Source organism: Alosa sapidissima, chromosome 1 (assembly GCF_018492685.1).
Source record: "Alosa sapidissima isolate fAloSap1 chromosome 1, fAloSap1.pri, whole genome shotgun sequence".
Lineage (NCBI taxonomy): Eukaryota > Metazoa > Chordata > Actinopteri > Clupeiformes > Clupeidae > Alosa > Alosa sapidissima.
In genome coordinates, this window is record NC_055957.1 from 53857570 (window position 1) to 53874703 (window position 17134).

The 17134-nt window shown below is 39.2% G+C and overlaps 1 protein-coding gene and 1 long non-coding RNA gene across 2 annotated transcripts; both read left to right on the top strand.

Moving 5' to 3' along the window:
* The first annotated feature begins 8077 nt into the window (after positions 1-8077).
* Positions 8078-12042, top strand: LOC121723770. Its single transcript, XR_006035032.1, has 6 exons — positions 8078-8236; positions 9448-9541; positions 10094-10166; positions 10688-10802; positions 11699-11785; positions 11884-12042. It is a non-coding gene; the product is annotated as an uncharacterized LOC121723770 (long non-coding RNA).
* A 1593-nt stretch (positions 12043-13635) lies between these two features.
* grhprb (glyoxylate reductase/hydroxypyruvate reductase b) lies at positions 13636-17103 on the top strand. Its single transcript, XM_042109702.1, has 9 exons — positions 13636-14036; positions 14364-14494; positions 14714-14786; positions 14889-15005; positions 15170-15258; positions 15392-15496; positions 15634-15769; positions 15922-16052; positions 16190-17103. The coding sequence occupies exons 1-9, from the start codon at positions 13879-13881 to the stop codon at positions 16309-16311; spliced, it is 1062 nt and encodes a 353-aa protein (XP_041965636.1). The 5' UTR covers positions 13636-13878; the 3' UTR covers positions 16312-17103.
* Positions 17104-17134: the final 31 nt, after the last annotated feature.

Sequence of the window (17134 nt, forward strand, 5' to 3'; positions counted from 1 at the left end):
CTCAGAAATCTGGTCACCTTATGTTAGCTACCTAAAAGTAAGAACAGTTATAGTTATTTCACCACCACTAATCTATACTGCTTTATAGGGCTGAAACGATTCATCGAGTTACTCGAATAACTCGATTACAAAAATTACTTGAGGCAAAAACCTTGCCTCGAAGCCTCGTTAAATTCCTATGACGCGCGCTATACGCACAGGGATCTGATTGTTCCACACGGACCGTTGTTCAGGAAGCACACCACTAGCGCGTGAATCGTGATACATTCTGAATTTAGCTGCCGCGATGGCGGAGTCAAGATGTCCATAAATGGCAGAGAATGTCTAAAGTTTTCAAGTAAAGTTTCGGGATCATTACATACTCAAAAAGGAAAAGAACAAGCATCTGAACCGAAAACATCCACTCCATGCTGTTTCACCATCATCAATAAAATAGGCTATCTATCTATCTACGTAGCCTATAGCCTACATTGATGTTGGCTGATTTTAATTACATACTGTATTTGTAGCGATGTCGTGATATAATGTTAAGCTTTGATGTTTTTAAGTAGTAAACTTATTCACATTCAATTGCAAGACAGTATGTAGTAGGCTATTTTTTAGTAGCCTAATGGTAAAATTATTTTAGTAGCCTAATGGCAAATGCTGCAGGTGTAGAAATCAACATAAAACAGATATTTACTTTGATGTCAGGTCTAGATTACAGCATGAAACTTGTTGTGCATATTAATACATTAAATTGCTTTCCCTCTTCTCCCTCCCAGCACTTCACAACATAGTATGGACAGCTTTGTTCGCCCAGCTAAGTCATGCACAAGAGGCTGCAATTTTACAGAGAGCATTTTGAACATTATTTAATTGTTGGCACTGGCACTTAAACACTAAATGGGTAAATTGCAATAAATGGGCTTAGTTTTGGAGCCAAATGTTGGAGTTAGAATAAATACCTGTGTGCCAATTGCTTGATCATTTTACAGCCATGTCATTTTCGTTATGCATTATTTGTTTTGGTTGTTTAAAAATGAAAAAAAAAAAAATATCCGATTAATTGATCGATAACGTGCTAGATTAATCGATTACAAAAAGAATCGATAGCTGCAGCCCTACCCCAGATAGCAAACATACACTGGGACGGAACTGGGCCACACCTACCACAACGTCCGGCACGGATCTGCATAATGGACCTGATCCGGCGTCCAAACGCACATCGGTCCAAAATTGGTCTGGATCCGTTTGACGGATCTGGTACCAATAAGGGCTAAGACTGGCCCAGTTCCGTATGGTAGTCTGTGTTACTGACGTGTTCCAGATCTGCTTATCATATGCAATAGGCCTAAGGTTCCGCTTATTGTGGGTGGTACAGACCCGTTTATCAGACATCAGCTGGCTTTATTTGACATGTGAAATGTGATTGGTAATTAATTATCCTGAAAAATCTGTTTGCTACACATTTGCTAACAGGTTCGTTATTCACCCAGGCTAAAGTTCGTAACGTTTTCCCAACAGCTCAACTGATAAACATAGGCTAAGCTAGGCTACAAACACAAGAGGGGGTAAAAAAAACTTTACACATAAGTGTCTTATTATTTTTTCATTCAACAACCTGGCTGTAGAAGTGCAATCCCAGACAAAGTTTAAGTCGTGTTAATTCCACTGTTCCCATCGATATTCAGGCTGTCTTCCTCAGTCATCTCCATGGTCAATCTGAAACAACACAAAATAAACATAGCCATTTATTCCTTTTTGAAAATAGGCTAAGTCACAATTGCACTCGTTTTTCCTGTTAGCGTTATCACTGTTTGTTCCAAAATAGTTATTGTGATGGCTGTTTTGCTTAGGCTAAGCTAGTAGCCCATATTGCTGGAAAATAATAGTATAACCTTACAGTAAAGTTATCAATCGCTCAGTTGCTTGTTGTTGTCTCTGAATAAACCAACAGTGATAAACAGCAGATAGCCTACCTTGAAAAGTTGGGCTGTCCTAGTCCAACCCCAGGCTGGCAATCATGTCAAAAGATTGAGCAAACCAAAGATCCTTGATTAACGTTACTGCTTGGACTTCTGCATGCGTGGCAAGAATATGGAGTTGTCTCATAGCACTGTTAGATCTGACACAAACAACAATTGACTACTTTTACCGCTGCTAGGTAATAATAAAAATAATGAAACGAACATATGATCAATATTGAGCCAACTATATCTTCTTTTCCAGCCTTACTGTACAAATGAAGTGGCCATGGGAACATAGTGCACCCCCATGGTTTCTAAATGTGTGCCATTCCAAAATACCTTTTTTTTCTTTAGCAGCCAGTTGACAATGAAGTAGGGAAAGGACATCAATTTAGCAGAGTCAGCACCTTAATTAATATCATTACCACCTGGGTCTGCTGTGAAAAAATGGTCCTTCGGCTCATATCCGTATCACAGGTTTGGGCCAAATCAGTGTTTTGTATTTTAAACGCATCTCCTGACTTCCAGTTGAGTTGCGGAAATTGGATCTGGGACAAATCTGTAAACCGGTGATAAAACAGCATTGCTAGCAGCGCTGAAACCTTTATCAGGAGCAGACCTGGCCCATAGTCAGATACCGTATGTCCGCTACAGGCGGATCTAAAGGCTTTTATGCGGATCCGGCCCAAAGGAAATTGCTATCTGGGACTGCTTTAGTTAATTTTAGTAGATTAAAAGGAATTATCCGGAGTAAAATGCATTTTAGAACGATTTACGGATGATTGGGAGTACATACGTTGAGTTGACATCCAAATCATGTCATTCGGATGTGTTTTGAGAAAGTTCGATGTTACCGTTTTTAGTCAAAGCTCGTTAGCGTGTAAGCGAGAAGGGCATATTATTTCGCCGCTACAAAACGCTATTTTTATACCTCTTCTACAGTTCCAAACAACATTACACTTACGTGGTAGTGAGTAGAGGGTCCCTAAAGCCAAACCGAAGTACCCCGAGGTCTTTATGTGGTCGGATAGAGTCCAGAATGAATTTCATCAAGCCAGTACCTTTCCGGAAATATTGCCATCTTTGCTTCTGTAGGAGTCGATTGCCAAGTGTGCTCTGAAAATTCACAATTTTCACCGTTTAAAAAAAAAAAAAAAAACATAGTCCAGTCCATACAACTTCATTTCAATTTCAAAAGAAATACTGGACTATGTTTTTTTTTTTTTTTTTTTAAGCTGCTTTTTTAAGCAATCGACTCCTACACTTTTAAAGTGTAATTTCATTTGCATATTACTCAGGCCTATAGAGTGTCCCAGTGACTTCCGTTTTACTTCCGCTACAAGGGACCTATCTTTCAAAAAAATATGAACGGGAGTTAATGGAGAGATAACAATTATTTTTTGGTCCAGTTTGAATTGTGCCACAAATTTCACATATGATGTGTGTGAATTTAAAAGATAATTTTTCACGTCAAGAAAGTACTGTTGTTCGATAGACTTCAAAAGTTATGCATGGAGAATGAACTCCAAATGAACTTGAATATTCAAGGGGACTATCAGCTGTTCGAATCCACGTTGAACGGGTGATTGGTCTTGTTAGAAACAAGTACACCATTTTACAAAGCACAATACCCATTTATCTTTGCCAGACTGCAACTCCAGGAGAGCCTACGCCTCTTGACAAGAGTGTGCTGTGCCCTATGCAACATTTGTCCATCTGTTGTTCCCTCAGAATCAGGGCTTGAAAACGAAATTATTTTTCAAACGTTCCGTTCCGAACGGTTCAGATAGGCCTATGTTTAACGTTTTCGTTCTTGCATGCGTTCCGCCACCAACATATCGGTCCTGAACCGGTTCGGAACGCAAAATATCGTTCGTTCTTAAAGTTCCGGCAGTGTTTGGCGGGCCTATCAAGTCTATTTTTGTGGACTTTACCTTAGAATAGACGTAGGCTACTCATTATTTCCCCTTGATTTAGCCTATACCGTAGCTATGGCCAAAAATAATAAATCACAGGCGGCATCCAAAAACATTCAGATGGGCTATCCATCCCATAGCCTACAGACTTACTGTAGGTCTAACCTATGCCTATAAATAATTTCTTATCAAAATATTTCTGGATACGTGCTAAACTCCTTACCTGGTTGTAGCCTTTTGGAGTTTTATCCATATGGAGATCTTCAAAGGCTTGCGCTATAATTCCAACCCTGTTTATAAACGAACCTGTCTGTTGCTGACAAGGCCTATCTCAAATTTCCTGTTTAACTCTTCAAGGCTACATAGAATAGGCTATAATTGCGCAAACATTTCAAATCCCGACTTTAAAACGACAAGGCATGGACAGGCAAAATAGGCTATTACGCATAGGCTACAAACAATTTCCAAATCAGTTTCAGTAGCCTACGCCAGTGTTTCTCAAACTTTTACAGACCAAGGACCACTTAACCATTAGAAAAAACCTCACGGACCACATAGCTAATAGACACAATAGGCCTACTCACTGAACCCACCTTGCTTATTGTCTTTGCACCTTGCTTATTGTGTCAGAGGATTCATATGATTTAAATTGGCATAGCTTACATAGGCAGTATTGCAGAACTTTGGATTTACATACAAGTTGGTTCAATATTGCAAACAACGCATCTATATTATTTTTTACAACAGCTCGCGGACCACCAGTGGTCCCCGGACCACACTTTGAGAAACACTGGCCTACGCTACGAGCTGGCCTAAGATCCGAAGTGGCAGACGGATAGGTTATACTACAACAGCAAGACAAAATATACCTATTTGGACCAAAGGTCCATTTATTCGTTTTTTTTTTTTTTCAAACTGCAGAAATCAAATTATTAAGCTGTTATATAGAGAACGGAAAAAAAAAACGTTATTAACCGGTTTTGTGGATTTCAGAATAACGTTTCTGTTCCGGAACAGTTGAAGACCATTTTGTTTTCGTTTCCGTTTCCGCTCCTCGTAAAATTCCGTAAAATTCCGTTCGTTTTCGGTTTTCGTTTTCGTTCCTTGAACCGGTTCGGAGCCCTGCTCAGAATAGAAATATTAACAGTAACATTGTGTTCCCTTGTGTTTCAATGTACAAATAGATTGTCATCTGTGTTTTTAATACAAGGTTGTTACCATGTGTTAATTGTTGTGTTTGTCTTAGTCTACTTTGTTAAAAAAAAAAAAACATCACAAAAGGGAGAGATCAACCAATGATTTTGGAAATAAAAAATCGTATTCATTCAATTACATTGCACTGTGATGTGTTTATTATTATTGTTATTATTATGCATGTTTATGTCAATTATACATTTATTTGAAAAATAGTGCTAAACTTGTTTTCTGCACTCCACACATTGCCATGTCTTAGGTACCCTAGTCAACTTAAGGCAGTACTTGTGAAAGTGTTTTTGCCTACAGTTTCCAGATGTGCAAATGATGTCATCTGTGGCTGCAGGTTGACTGCAGTAGCATCCCACTTCAGGTAGCTGATTTGTGACTGCAGTATCTCTGGGAGTAAAGTGTGGTGCTGTATACCATTTCCCCAGTAGCTCAGGTAGCAGGCCAACCTTGATTAAATTCTCAACTTTGACGTAAGCATCATGGAAGAAGACAGGATCATATGGAATTTGCTGAATGAAAATTTCCTGTGGCGTCCAAACCATGAAGCAACAGTAACCCACCTCTGCAATGTGCATTTGGGCCTGCACTTGATACATATACTTGTGGTTTTGTCTCAGTGCCATGACCCCATCTTCTCCTAAGCGAAGGCAAAATGAAGAATCCCTGCAGCTTTCCATAAGGGAGCAGTTCCTGGATTTGAAGGGGCAGTTTATTTCTACAAAGCTGTCTCCATGGCAAGTGCAGGCAATCATACCATCAGGGGATGCTCCAATCCAAGGGAGTTCTGGGTTGATGATAAACCCTGACGCCCTCACCTGGAAGTCTTCATGGTGGTCTTTCATCGTAGCCACAAAGCTTTCCCGTGCTCTGTCCTCATTCTCTTGACCCCATCTGATAAAGATTGTAAATTAAAATATGAACATGTCTATCACAGCCCATCAACATTTACCAGAATGTGTTGTATTATATATATACTGGCTTCTAAACAAAGGCTTTGCAAACTTGAAAACACTACATGTATTTAATACAAGATTAGGCGCAAGAAAACTGCACCAATTGGTCTTAAGTATGGTCGTCTAGCTTGACATCCTCAAGGTACCTTGTTGCCTCAGTGGAGAAACGAGATGCATGAGGATAGCAAATTCTTTTGATCAAGGATGCAGGTGTGTCTACTCTGGCTGCCTCACTGAAAACTGACGCTGTCACTCTTCCTGCCCTCTGATCAAACCAAACTCTAGATTTACTTTGCTCCCTGGTCTCCTCCTCAACTATCAAACACTGGGAAAAAATGTTTGTGAAAATCATCCATAGCACTTGTTTCAAAATGCAAAGGCTTATCATTTATTTCACCAGAACTGAATTTAGGTAGGCCTATGCAAACTGAAAGGAGAAAGGAGGTGTTTTTGCTGTTAACCTGTTGCTTCGTTACAAGTAGATCATCAAAGACCTTGGCACTCTCATCCAGCAGCAAGGGAAAGTCCATCTCCAGCCGGGTGTTTGAGTAGAGCGCAGAAAGAGGCGTTGGCAAGTCCAGCTACATCATCTTCGGAATGTACCTGTGCAAGAGAGAGACAGAGAGAGTTTAGATTATATCTATATTATATTATAGTGTACAGAAGCTAAACTCATATTAGGCCTAACCTATACAAAAAACTATTAATCATCGTTTCCCGTTGTCATAACTAAGAGGAGTTGAAGTGTTATGTATACAAGGCACAAAAGTGAGACAGAATAGCATTTTGAACAGGCATGTAACCCATTTTACCTGTGTGAGTGGCCCTCAATGATAGATAGGATGGCACTCTTCTTTGGTTTGGACTCATGCCTTTCACTGATATGAAGCGCCTCAAAGAATGCCTGGCACTCTTCATCTGATGGTCTGATATCAGGAAAACTAGATCCTTTCACATGGCGGGGGGGCCCTTGTTTATGAGAGAAACTGATGTTGTGAATCTCTTCCTATGGGACCCCCTTCATACTTGTGTCAGCCCAAGCACAGGGCTTCTCGGTGCAAGCCTGCCCATTTTTTTTTTCCAGCAGCAGCCAACACAGCGTAGAGGAGAGCTGCTGCATGAGAGCAGACCTCTCCTAGGCCTGCCTTACAGGTGCAATGAGCCATGACTACTGTACCGTCCTCTTGCTCAAGGTTTGACTCGGGTATATCACAAAAACACCCTAGGTGTATTTTGGCGACAGTTTCGACCAGTTAAAACGTGATACCATTAGCAAATGTTAATTATTAGCCTAGTTTCTAGCTTTGACTTAGCCTGGCTGGCTAGCTCTACTCGTTGTCAACATGTACATTAAATGTAACGTTTCATTAATTGTGAATCAAATTAAAATGTTCTCCTCTTTGCAAACGTGGGCATAGGCATATGGTGACAGATTAATTTAATAATGTTGCTGCGTGAATCACAGTAAGCGCGAATGAAGTGGCCACTTCTTAATGGGACCCACTGTATGGAAGTAGGCTTAAGTAAAATAGAGATGTTTCAAATAAGATAAGGTTAATCAGAATTCTAGGATATGCCCGCTTGACAACGGCAGAGATAGAACCATCCATTTAAAACGACTGGCCTTCATAGCAACCAAAGATGTAGACAGTAGTATACAGTTGATTTACAGAAGGTGGTTTAGAGTAATATGAATTAAATATAAATATGTGTAGTGTATTAGCAGTTACCTTGATAGATAGAGATAGATAGATAGATAGATACTTTATTGATCCCCAAGGGGAAATTCAAGAAATTGAATACCTCATACAATAAGTAGAATAATATATGTAGATGTAGCAGTAACATTATAATAGTAGAAAGAATAATATAGATATGTGCAGTGTATTAACAGAATATAATTAAACAGAATAAATATGGATATTCAATATGACAAATATATAACAGATACACAGTAAAATCGACAGTGTTATTAAGTGTTAATTTTTCAGAGACATATTTTTCAGTGTTCATTAGTGTTAATTAGTGTAACTTCGGGAGTTGTTTGAACAAACATGTACACCGACGGTGTAATTAAAACTCACAACCTAGTGTTTTAAGTGGGTGTGAATGTACGAACTCTGGGGTGGAGTCATTTACACTTCCGGTCCTTCAGTTGAGATTTTTGAAAAGAAGATGGACGCCATTGAAGTACATCGTGGGATAGTAAAAGGTACATTCATTTGTTCCCTATACTTCTGTAAGCTAGCATGAAAACTACGACAAATACACAATTAAGTAATGTCACATCACAGGTATATGTTTTCATACCAACGTGTTTTACCTACTATGAAATATTGGTGACGTTAGCTTGGTCGCTAGCGAGTAGCAAGGTCGCTAGCACTAGCTAGCTCAGAAAATTATTGGTAAAACATCCAGCAAGCTAACATAACTTCGGTGAGTTATAACCTTATCAAATTGAAATGGTTAAGTTTATGTTAATTTGTAATACTTAAACTGTAAACTGACATTAATATAATATTGGAGTCGACAACGTCTTAAAGTCCTTTCTGAAATTCGAAAAGGCGGTTGGAATTTGAATGCCCACTGAGGGAATAGCTCTAACATGCTAACGTAGCCTAGCTGATTAACATTAGTTACAGCCAGAACTCCACTGTTCATAGCGATCTAACGTTAGTGTGCTGCCAAATGCTCACCTGGCACAAATGGATCTGTTGACTGACTAATTATAACAGTCTGTCGACTCATTGACGTTTGGTTGAACTGAACACTATTGCTTGGTTATAAAAAATTGCTGCTAGCTAACATTAGCTGAGACCACGAGGGCATTCGTTTAACTGTTAGGCATTTGTAGCAAACAGAGGTGTAAGGTAACCGTTAGCCTGGTTGGTTTGGTGCAGTCTCCATTCTCTGTATGGCACTGGTATTCGTTTCTGTTAGAGTCTGTTGGCTTTATTTGGGTTAGATCAATTTCTTTGTTTCCTAACTTATAAAGGGTGCAGGTAAGCCAAGGAGTATAGAAGTTAGCTAGCTGATACTTATTTTAGATATTTGTAGAAATTGTGGTTCAATAGCTTGCAAGCACGTGCATAAGGATATTCAGTCCATCAGGCATAACGTTACAGCTGAGCAGAGTAAGAAATGTTTATTCTCTGAAATTATGAGCAGTTTTTTTATGGATATGGTAAAATGTAGACATGTAGAAATTATTTAAGTTATTACCAGTCATGTTGCTTAAAAAGTAGGGATTATATGAACATATTTTAAGACAAAACACTTGAAACATTTTTGAAACATTTGGTAACCTGTGGTAAATGATGTCAGAATAAAGTTTAGAAGTCCTTTGCTGGTTAGTTGATATACTGCTGATAGTCAAATCATTGTTGTATTGTATTGATGTAATCATTTTCTTTGTTTTAACAGGGTCAGCAAAATGCTCATCAATGTCCAGTACCATGGAGAAAAAAGTACCTCAAACTGCTGCCTGGTTTTTCCTTTCAAAGTTTAATTTGAGAAGGTGAGGTTTTATGTGGTTTAGCCAAAGTCCTTTTAGGCAAGTCCCTCCACTCGGCAGCCATATTGCAACGCTTTTTTCTTTCTTTCTTTTTTCTAGCTTGTTTAGACTGAATCAGCCTGACCTTAGGCATGTTTCTTAATGATTTCACACGCACACTTTGTATCCTGGCTGGAGTTAATGCAGATCCTTATGATCCTTTTTAAGAAATACATTTGAAATCAATCAAAGTTCAAAATCCCTGTGCACAGCCCTTTTGCAGGTGCTGATGGTGTGCAGTATAACTATTAAAAAGTCAAAAACTAGTATAAATCGCACACTGGAGGGTATATTTTGTTGACTTTATTTGGCGTGAAGGCTTTAGGTACACGTTCAAACCTGATGAAGAAAATTGTGAAATGTGTTGTTCACGCCAAATAAAGTGGGTATGGTTAAAAAAAAAAAAAAAGATTTTGTCACCCTTTAGTTGAATTAAGTGAAATAAAATCGGAGACCGAATTTCTTAAAGCAGCCCTTTAAGATTCCAATTTTTTTTTTTCTTGTTCTTCAAACAAGGCACATCAATCCACTGGTGCAAAAGAAGAGAACACCTCTGCCATAGGAGATTCAGCAGAAAAAGGCCAAACAGGTGAGCATTTAAAATTAAAATATCACTAGGAGAAATCCTTGTCTGTCTCCTCTCCAAAATGCAGAAGCCTGGCTTTGTGTTCCGGTAGTGTCAAATCAGTGGGCACATTCAATCTTGCAGCTCTGCACAGATCTGGCTGAACGTAAAGTATGTTTATTAGATTCAGTCAGATCTGCTTGCAGATCCAGCGCTGCAAGATCAAAATCCCACTGATTTCATGCTACTAGAACACGAAGCCAAGCAATTTGCTTCCTTCAGATACAGGTCTTGTTATGATCTCTCTGTACACTTTCCAAGTTTACAATACTTCTGTTTGTCTGTAGAGACCCTCATCACACAACTACAGAAGTGTAATTATATTTTGAGCACTATCAGTGGTATTAAGTAGCATTTGTTTTTTGACGTTCTAGCTGCCCCCTTAGCTTTCTTGTTTGTACTCTGGATTTACACTTTTTAGAGGGTGCGTGTAAGTTTTCTCTTTACAAGTGTATCACTGTTATTGTTTCTTTTTTTACGCATAGATGGTCCAGGAGGTTCTGGAGAAGAGTTAAATGGGAGAGGAAATAATGGAGGAGTATAGTAGAGCACCTTGACACACTGTACAAGAAGGCATCTTCTGAATATCCTGGTCCATGGGTATGTTTTGTTTTGAATAAATTAATTTAATTGTATACAACAGTTAGGTCCAGTCAAACTATTAACTCTTTTCTGACTGAACGAGAGGGATTCCATGGGTGGGGTTATCTCAGGACATCCCTACTCAGACTTTTCAGTGGTAGTGCCATTTTTACATTGATCCAATGTTATCGTTCCATTCATTCAAAGTGAGAGAACAGTGTAACATAACATCACAATTGACTGTTTGAGTGAGAAAAATAGAGTGCATGTAATAGGGTGAATAATGTAATGTGAAATAAAATGAAAAATCATTATTGTGCACATATAGCCTCACACAACCTGCCTGCAGAGTGACAAGAAAACCCTAAATTAATGTATTTTAATCCAGGTATTAGGTAGTAGAATTGCTGTGTAAAAACAATATTGAACTGGTGATTGTGGGGTTGATAAATGCTATAAGGTAGAACCTTAGCTGTAGGGATATCTATTACCAACTACACAGTGGCTCCATTTTCAAAAAACTCCTGAAGACCCAGCTCTTTAGAGAACATCTCCTCTCATAGCACTACTTACAACAAGTCTTGCTGATCCTAGTACTTACCACCTGTCTTGAACTGACACTCAACTGTTTAAAAACAGCACTCACTGATGCACTTATTCTTACTGTACTCTACTGTTTTTAAATTGGCCTAAAATTGTTGAGAGAATTGCTTTAAAACTTAAACTGCTACCATGTTAGTCGCTTTGGTTAAAAATGTGCTAGCCTAATGTAATGTAATATTACTTAAGCATATTTTAGTGGCAAGAAGCGTTAAGTCTATATTTTATCCATAATCCATGTTTAATCACTCTTCCATTTTATAGCTTGTAATGTTGTCTGAATATATCTAATATAATTTTCCTATTGTTTTTAGGATACCAGTACGAAGTCAAGGAAAAAGATATGCACTCGGCATTGTGAGTTTCCTAATCTCAGGGATCCTTACTCCACCAATGGCTATGTAAGATTTTACTCATTTCCATTTAAGGTTATATATATAATAATAATGTTCAACTATTGATCTGGATAATCATAGTTCTTGCCCACATTATTTTGCAGGAACACTTCTACGATGCTGGAAGAGGGACGGGCTATCTGGCATGGCGCCTAAAGCAACGAGTGTCGCAGCGTTTGGTCAAGAACAGCTCGGGAGCCTTGGAATACATGAACACCATGAGCTTTTTAAGGAGGTAGACTTTCTAATGAGGAGACACAGCATAGTCAAATGACAAATCCTCCATAGAAATGCATGGGGTTAGTTTGTAACGTATGGTGTTGTCTACATATATCACACCCCCCTCCGTGGCAAAACGTGGACATGTAAATACATTGAGCCAATCATGTGGTGTGTTGTGAAGAAAGACATTGATTGTGCCAATCATGTGTTGTGATCTTGCCGCTGGAGCAAGATTGGTGTTGTGAAGCCTGCCGAAAGTGCCCAAAATGCGTTGCAATATGGCTGCTGAGTGGAGGGACTTGCCTAAAAGGACTTTGGGTATACCCACATGTAACATCACTTCATGGTGCATTATCTGTCTTGCTTATGGAAAATTGGCCCATTATTGCACATCTCTAGTAATAGGTTTGAAGCAAAACAAGTTTGTGAAATTGTAAAAAACTCTTGATTATATTGTTTTATTTCTTGTTTATGAAATGTTTACTCAGTGTTGCAGAGCATTTTCATGCATATGTGGTTATGGATTGTGAGGAACATTGTTTTATTGTTAAAGTCAATGATTTGTATGAGTATAAAGCCTTTGCTCAACAAAATGCTTATGGACCAAACTTTGACATGTATATTGTACCTCTGCACATTGATTTGAGCCATATCATGGCAAATGTTAATAAAAAAAGAAAAGTAATTAATTTGCTGTGGTTTGTTTAATATGTTTATTTTGATAAATATATGGCTCTAGAAACTAATTAATTACTCCAATAGAGTTAATTAAGAATCACTGATGGAGTTAATGATACACTCCAATAGAGTTAATTTTAACTCTGATAGAGTTAATTATGAAACACTAGGCTAGTGTTAATACGGCAACACTATGGCAAGTGTTATTTTAACACTGATGAGTGAGGATTATATAAACTCTGGAATAGTGTTAAAATTAACACCCATAGAGTAAAATTAACACCGGCCGATTTACTGTGTATGTACATAACATACAGCTATGTGCAGAGTGTTGTAGTGCAGAAACAACATAACAGTAGTAAGAATAAGTCTATGTGCAGGATGAATAGTAGCCTATGAAGATCAGTAGAATAACTATGCATAAATGTAATTACAGTAGGCCTATGTATATTTGTAAATAAATAGAAAACTATGGGTGAGAGGGATAAATTAATTAAAAATAACAGGCCTTTTGATAATATCCTTCTAATAAAAGTAAATTCAATTAAATTGCAATTAAAAATCTTTCCAGTAGGCTATAATGTCACGCAAAAAGAATACAACCAAAGCTGAGCATGACATAAAGACCTCGGGATACTTCGGTTTGGCTTTAGGGACCCTCTACTCACTACCACGTAAGTGTAATGTTGTTTGGAACTGTAGAAGAGGTATAAAAATAGCATTTTGTAGCGGCGAAATGACTTGCCCTGGTCACTTCCAGGCTAACTTTTTCAAAACACATCCGAATGACATGATTTTGATGTCAACTCAACGTATGTACTCCCAATCATCCGTAAATTGATCTAAAGTGCATTTCACTCCGGATAATTCCTTTAAAGCATTAGTTGCATATATTTTTATTTACTTATTTATGTATTTGCTTATTTGAACAACTGTAGGCTATGTAAGACAAAAAATAATTGCTGAAACAAAAGGGAGTGTAATCAGCAGGCCATTTTTTCCAAAACCCTCCCTGCGCTCATATTGGCTAAAGAGAGCGACCCCTCAGTACCTCCCTGCTGGCCGACAGCCAAAGTCAACTCACAAACTTTCGCCTGACGGTCAAGTGTCAAAGTCCCTTTCATCTCTCAGCGGATCCTCCGCTGCCTTTCGTCCACCAACCCACCACGCGCTGTTGCAGGATTTCATACCGTTAAGCGATGTGGTCGAGTCGAGTCGCCGTTCAGCGGTTGCAGAGGATTGCTGCTGCTCAGCTCACCATCAGCACCATGCACCGGGCTCAGTCCACACTCCCACGCGTTTACGTCACACGGAGCATGCCGCCAGACGGACTGGACATTCTTAGAAAGTCTGGACAGTAAGTCTGTTGACTGTATAATAATTATATCAGCTGATGATTTCAATAGTTCACATACTATATTGTGGAAACTCAATAGATATTCAAATCAAATGGTCTTTATTGTCTGGCCCGTGGGGGAGAAACAATTTTAATGTAAATTCAATTAAGGAAAAAAAATCTGGCTATTAGTCATTGCTCTTTATGGCCACGTGTTTTTGAGTTTGTAGCATGAGATCTTTGATCAGCAGTAGAGGCTCCATCTTTATTTTGTGTTGTTGTTTTTCTTGTTTGGGCTCTGCCCCACCTGCCTGCCCCTAACCTCTCCCTCTCCTGCGCCCATGACAGGGTGCAGTTTGACATGTGGGACTCGGATGACCCAGTGCCCCGAGCTGAGCTCTTGAAGAAGGTCAAAGGAGTGGACGCCCTCTTTTGCGTGCTGACAGAGAAGATAGACGCTGAACTTCTGGATGCAGCTGGTGTGTGTGTGTGTGTACGTGTGTGTGTGTGTGTGTGTGTGTGTACGTGTGAGTGTACGTGTGAGTGTGCGTGTGCGTGTACGTGTGTGTGTGTGTGTGTGTGTGTGTGTGTGTAGTACAATGGACTGCCATCTTTGCACTTGTGCTCAATGCTTGAAAAGTGCTACATAAATAAATATTATTATTATTATTATTATCTTACATGTGTCCTACCTGTAGGTCCAAATCTGAGGGTGGTCAGCACTATGTCAGTAGGATATGATCATCTCTCTCTAGATGAACTCAAAAAAAGGTCAGTAATATTCCTCATTCAAATAGCATTGCCTGCCTCTCAGAGACAGTCTAAAAATGTTAATGTTAGTGTATGCACACGTGTGTGTGTGTGTGTGCATAGGGGGATCCGTGTGGGCTACACTCCAGATGTGCTGACCGATGCTGTGGCTGAACTTACTGTTGCTCTGCTGCTATGTACATCCAGACGCCTCGTTGAAGCAACACACGAAGCCAAAACGTACAAACAATACTTTTACATGCATGCAAACAGACACACATACACGGTAGATTTTGTGGAAGAAATTAAGTCTCTCTCTCTCTCTCTCTCTCACACACACACACACACACACACTCTGTGTGTGTGTGTGTGTGTGTGTGTTTGTGTGTTCATGATTTATGCAGGGGAGGCTGGGGTACCTGGAGAACACTATGGCTGTGTGGGTATGAACTGGCTAACAGCACTGTTGGAATAATGGGACTAGGAAGAATTGGTGAGAGATGTCAGTGACTCAGTCATCTAGCTGGAAATGTCTGGGTTACTGTTTGTCAGTTTATGACAGATTACTATTCTTTGCTCTCTGTCGGGCTTTTTCTCTATGTCTGTCTATCTGTCTCTGCAAACAGGACTGGCCATTGCTGAGAGACTTAAGCCCTTTAAAGTGAAGAAATTCATCTATTCAGATGTGTCTCCCAGGCCTGAGCTGGCAAATCAGATTCAGGCAGAATATGGTGAATTTGATATGGTCATTCAAACATGATTGGCACTCTGACACATCATGCTCTCCAACATGTGCAATCACAAACAAACACAAGGGTGTGAGTTTGTTTAAATGTGTTTCTGTGTATGTGAATGTGCCTGTGTCTAGTCTCTATGGACGAGTTGGCCAAACAATCTGACTTCCTGGCAGTGTGCTGTGCACTGACACCAGAGACTCAGGGCATCTGTAATAAAGAACTCTTCTCCAAGATGAAGGACACCTCAATCTTCATCAACACAAGCAGGTACATAAAGTGCACATCACATCAGGGAAATAGGCTTGATGTAGAATGGTCACTGCAGAATTTGTCATGTAAGTAATGTAACCCAGACAGACAGGCCTTTTGATAATATCCTTCTAAGTGGTTGTTGTTACTGTGAATGTGTGTGTGTGTAGGGGTGGTGTAGTGAATCAAGAAGATCTGTATGAGGCACTGTCCACTGGACAGATTGCTGCCGCCGGATTGGACGTCACCGTGCCTGAGCCCCTCCCCACCAGCCACCCACTCTTCACCCTGAAGAACTGTGGTAAGTTCAGTGGTTCTAAATGACAACATAATACTGGATCACAGAAAAATCATGATCGTTTGTTAGGCTAGGGAATCTAAGAGCTAATTCATTATTTCACTGTGTTGATGTTTTATTTTATTATTATTTTCTTTTAGTGATTCTGCCCCACATTGCCAGTGCCTCCTTCACCACACGGAATGCCATGTCATCCCTGGCAGCCAATAATCTTCTAGCTGGTTTGAGAGGGGATCCAATGGAAAAAGAGCTTCAACTGTAATCCTTACCTGCACATTGTACATTAAAATAGACCACATGCCTTTAAAGATATAGGGTTAATGATACCGGAGAAAGATTATTGATATTTGAGCTCAACAGTCAGAAAATAGTCCCTTCAGTGTTCCATAGGTTTGTGATAGGGAAATAGCACCACCTGTTTGTGATTAGATGCAATAGTGTTGTGTGAGTGTCAAGTCAAGTCAAGTCGGCTTTATTGTCAATTTCTTTACATGCACTGGTCATACAAAGAATTGAAATTTCGTTTCTTACTTTCCCATGCAGACAGACATACTTTAAATACAGACATAGACATACTGAGTGGATGCACATTCTGTTTGTTTTCAGTTTACGGAGCTAGGGTTGTGTACTTGTGTATTTTTTTTCAATGTGCACACACAATGGACCGCTATAGCGCATCCTGAGGAGATATTTGCTAAATGTGATAAAACGTGTATGGCCTTAGAATCGTTCCTTTAAGGGAACTTTGGTTATGCTCAGAGATAAACACACACAGACATCACTTCTCCTCAAACTGTAGTCTCTACATTTCTGTACTTTTACATTCACCTGTAAAGAATGTTTTTGGACTACAGTGGACCAGGGGAACCATCCTCTGCTAATTTTATGAATGAAGTTTGAGTGCCCTTCTACTACATAAATGACATTCAATCATTACTATTCCTTTAAGTATTGCTGATTTTTAAATGTGATTATATACATGTCAATTTTAAGGCTGGGGCATATGAGTCACACCCTTTATCCTCATTAATAAAGAATGAGTATTTGTAAGTGACAAACACTAAAGTACTATAGGACATTTTGTA

What these genes read in the sequence shown, in the direction of transcription:
- grhprb (XM_042109702.1), top strand. Translation starts at nt 13,879, where the DNA reads ATGTGGTCGAGTCGAGTCGCCGTTCAGCGGTTGCAGAGGATTGCTGCT. An exon ending in ATTCTTAGAAAGTCTGGACA is followed by an intron (nt 14,037 to 14,363) that starts GTAAGTCTGTTG and finishes CGCCCATGACAG; the next exon opens with GGTGCAGTTTGACATGTGGG. An exon ending in TGAACTTCTGGATGCAGCTG is followed by an intron (nt 14,495 to 14,713) that starts GTGTGTGTGTGT and finishes TCCTACCTGTAG; the next exon opens with GTCCAAATCTGAGGGTGGTC.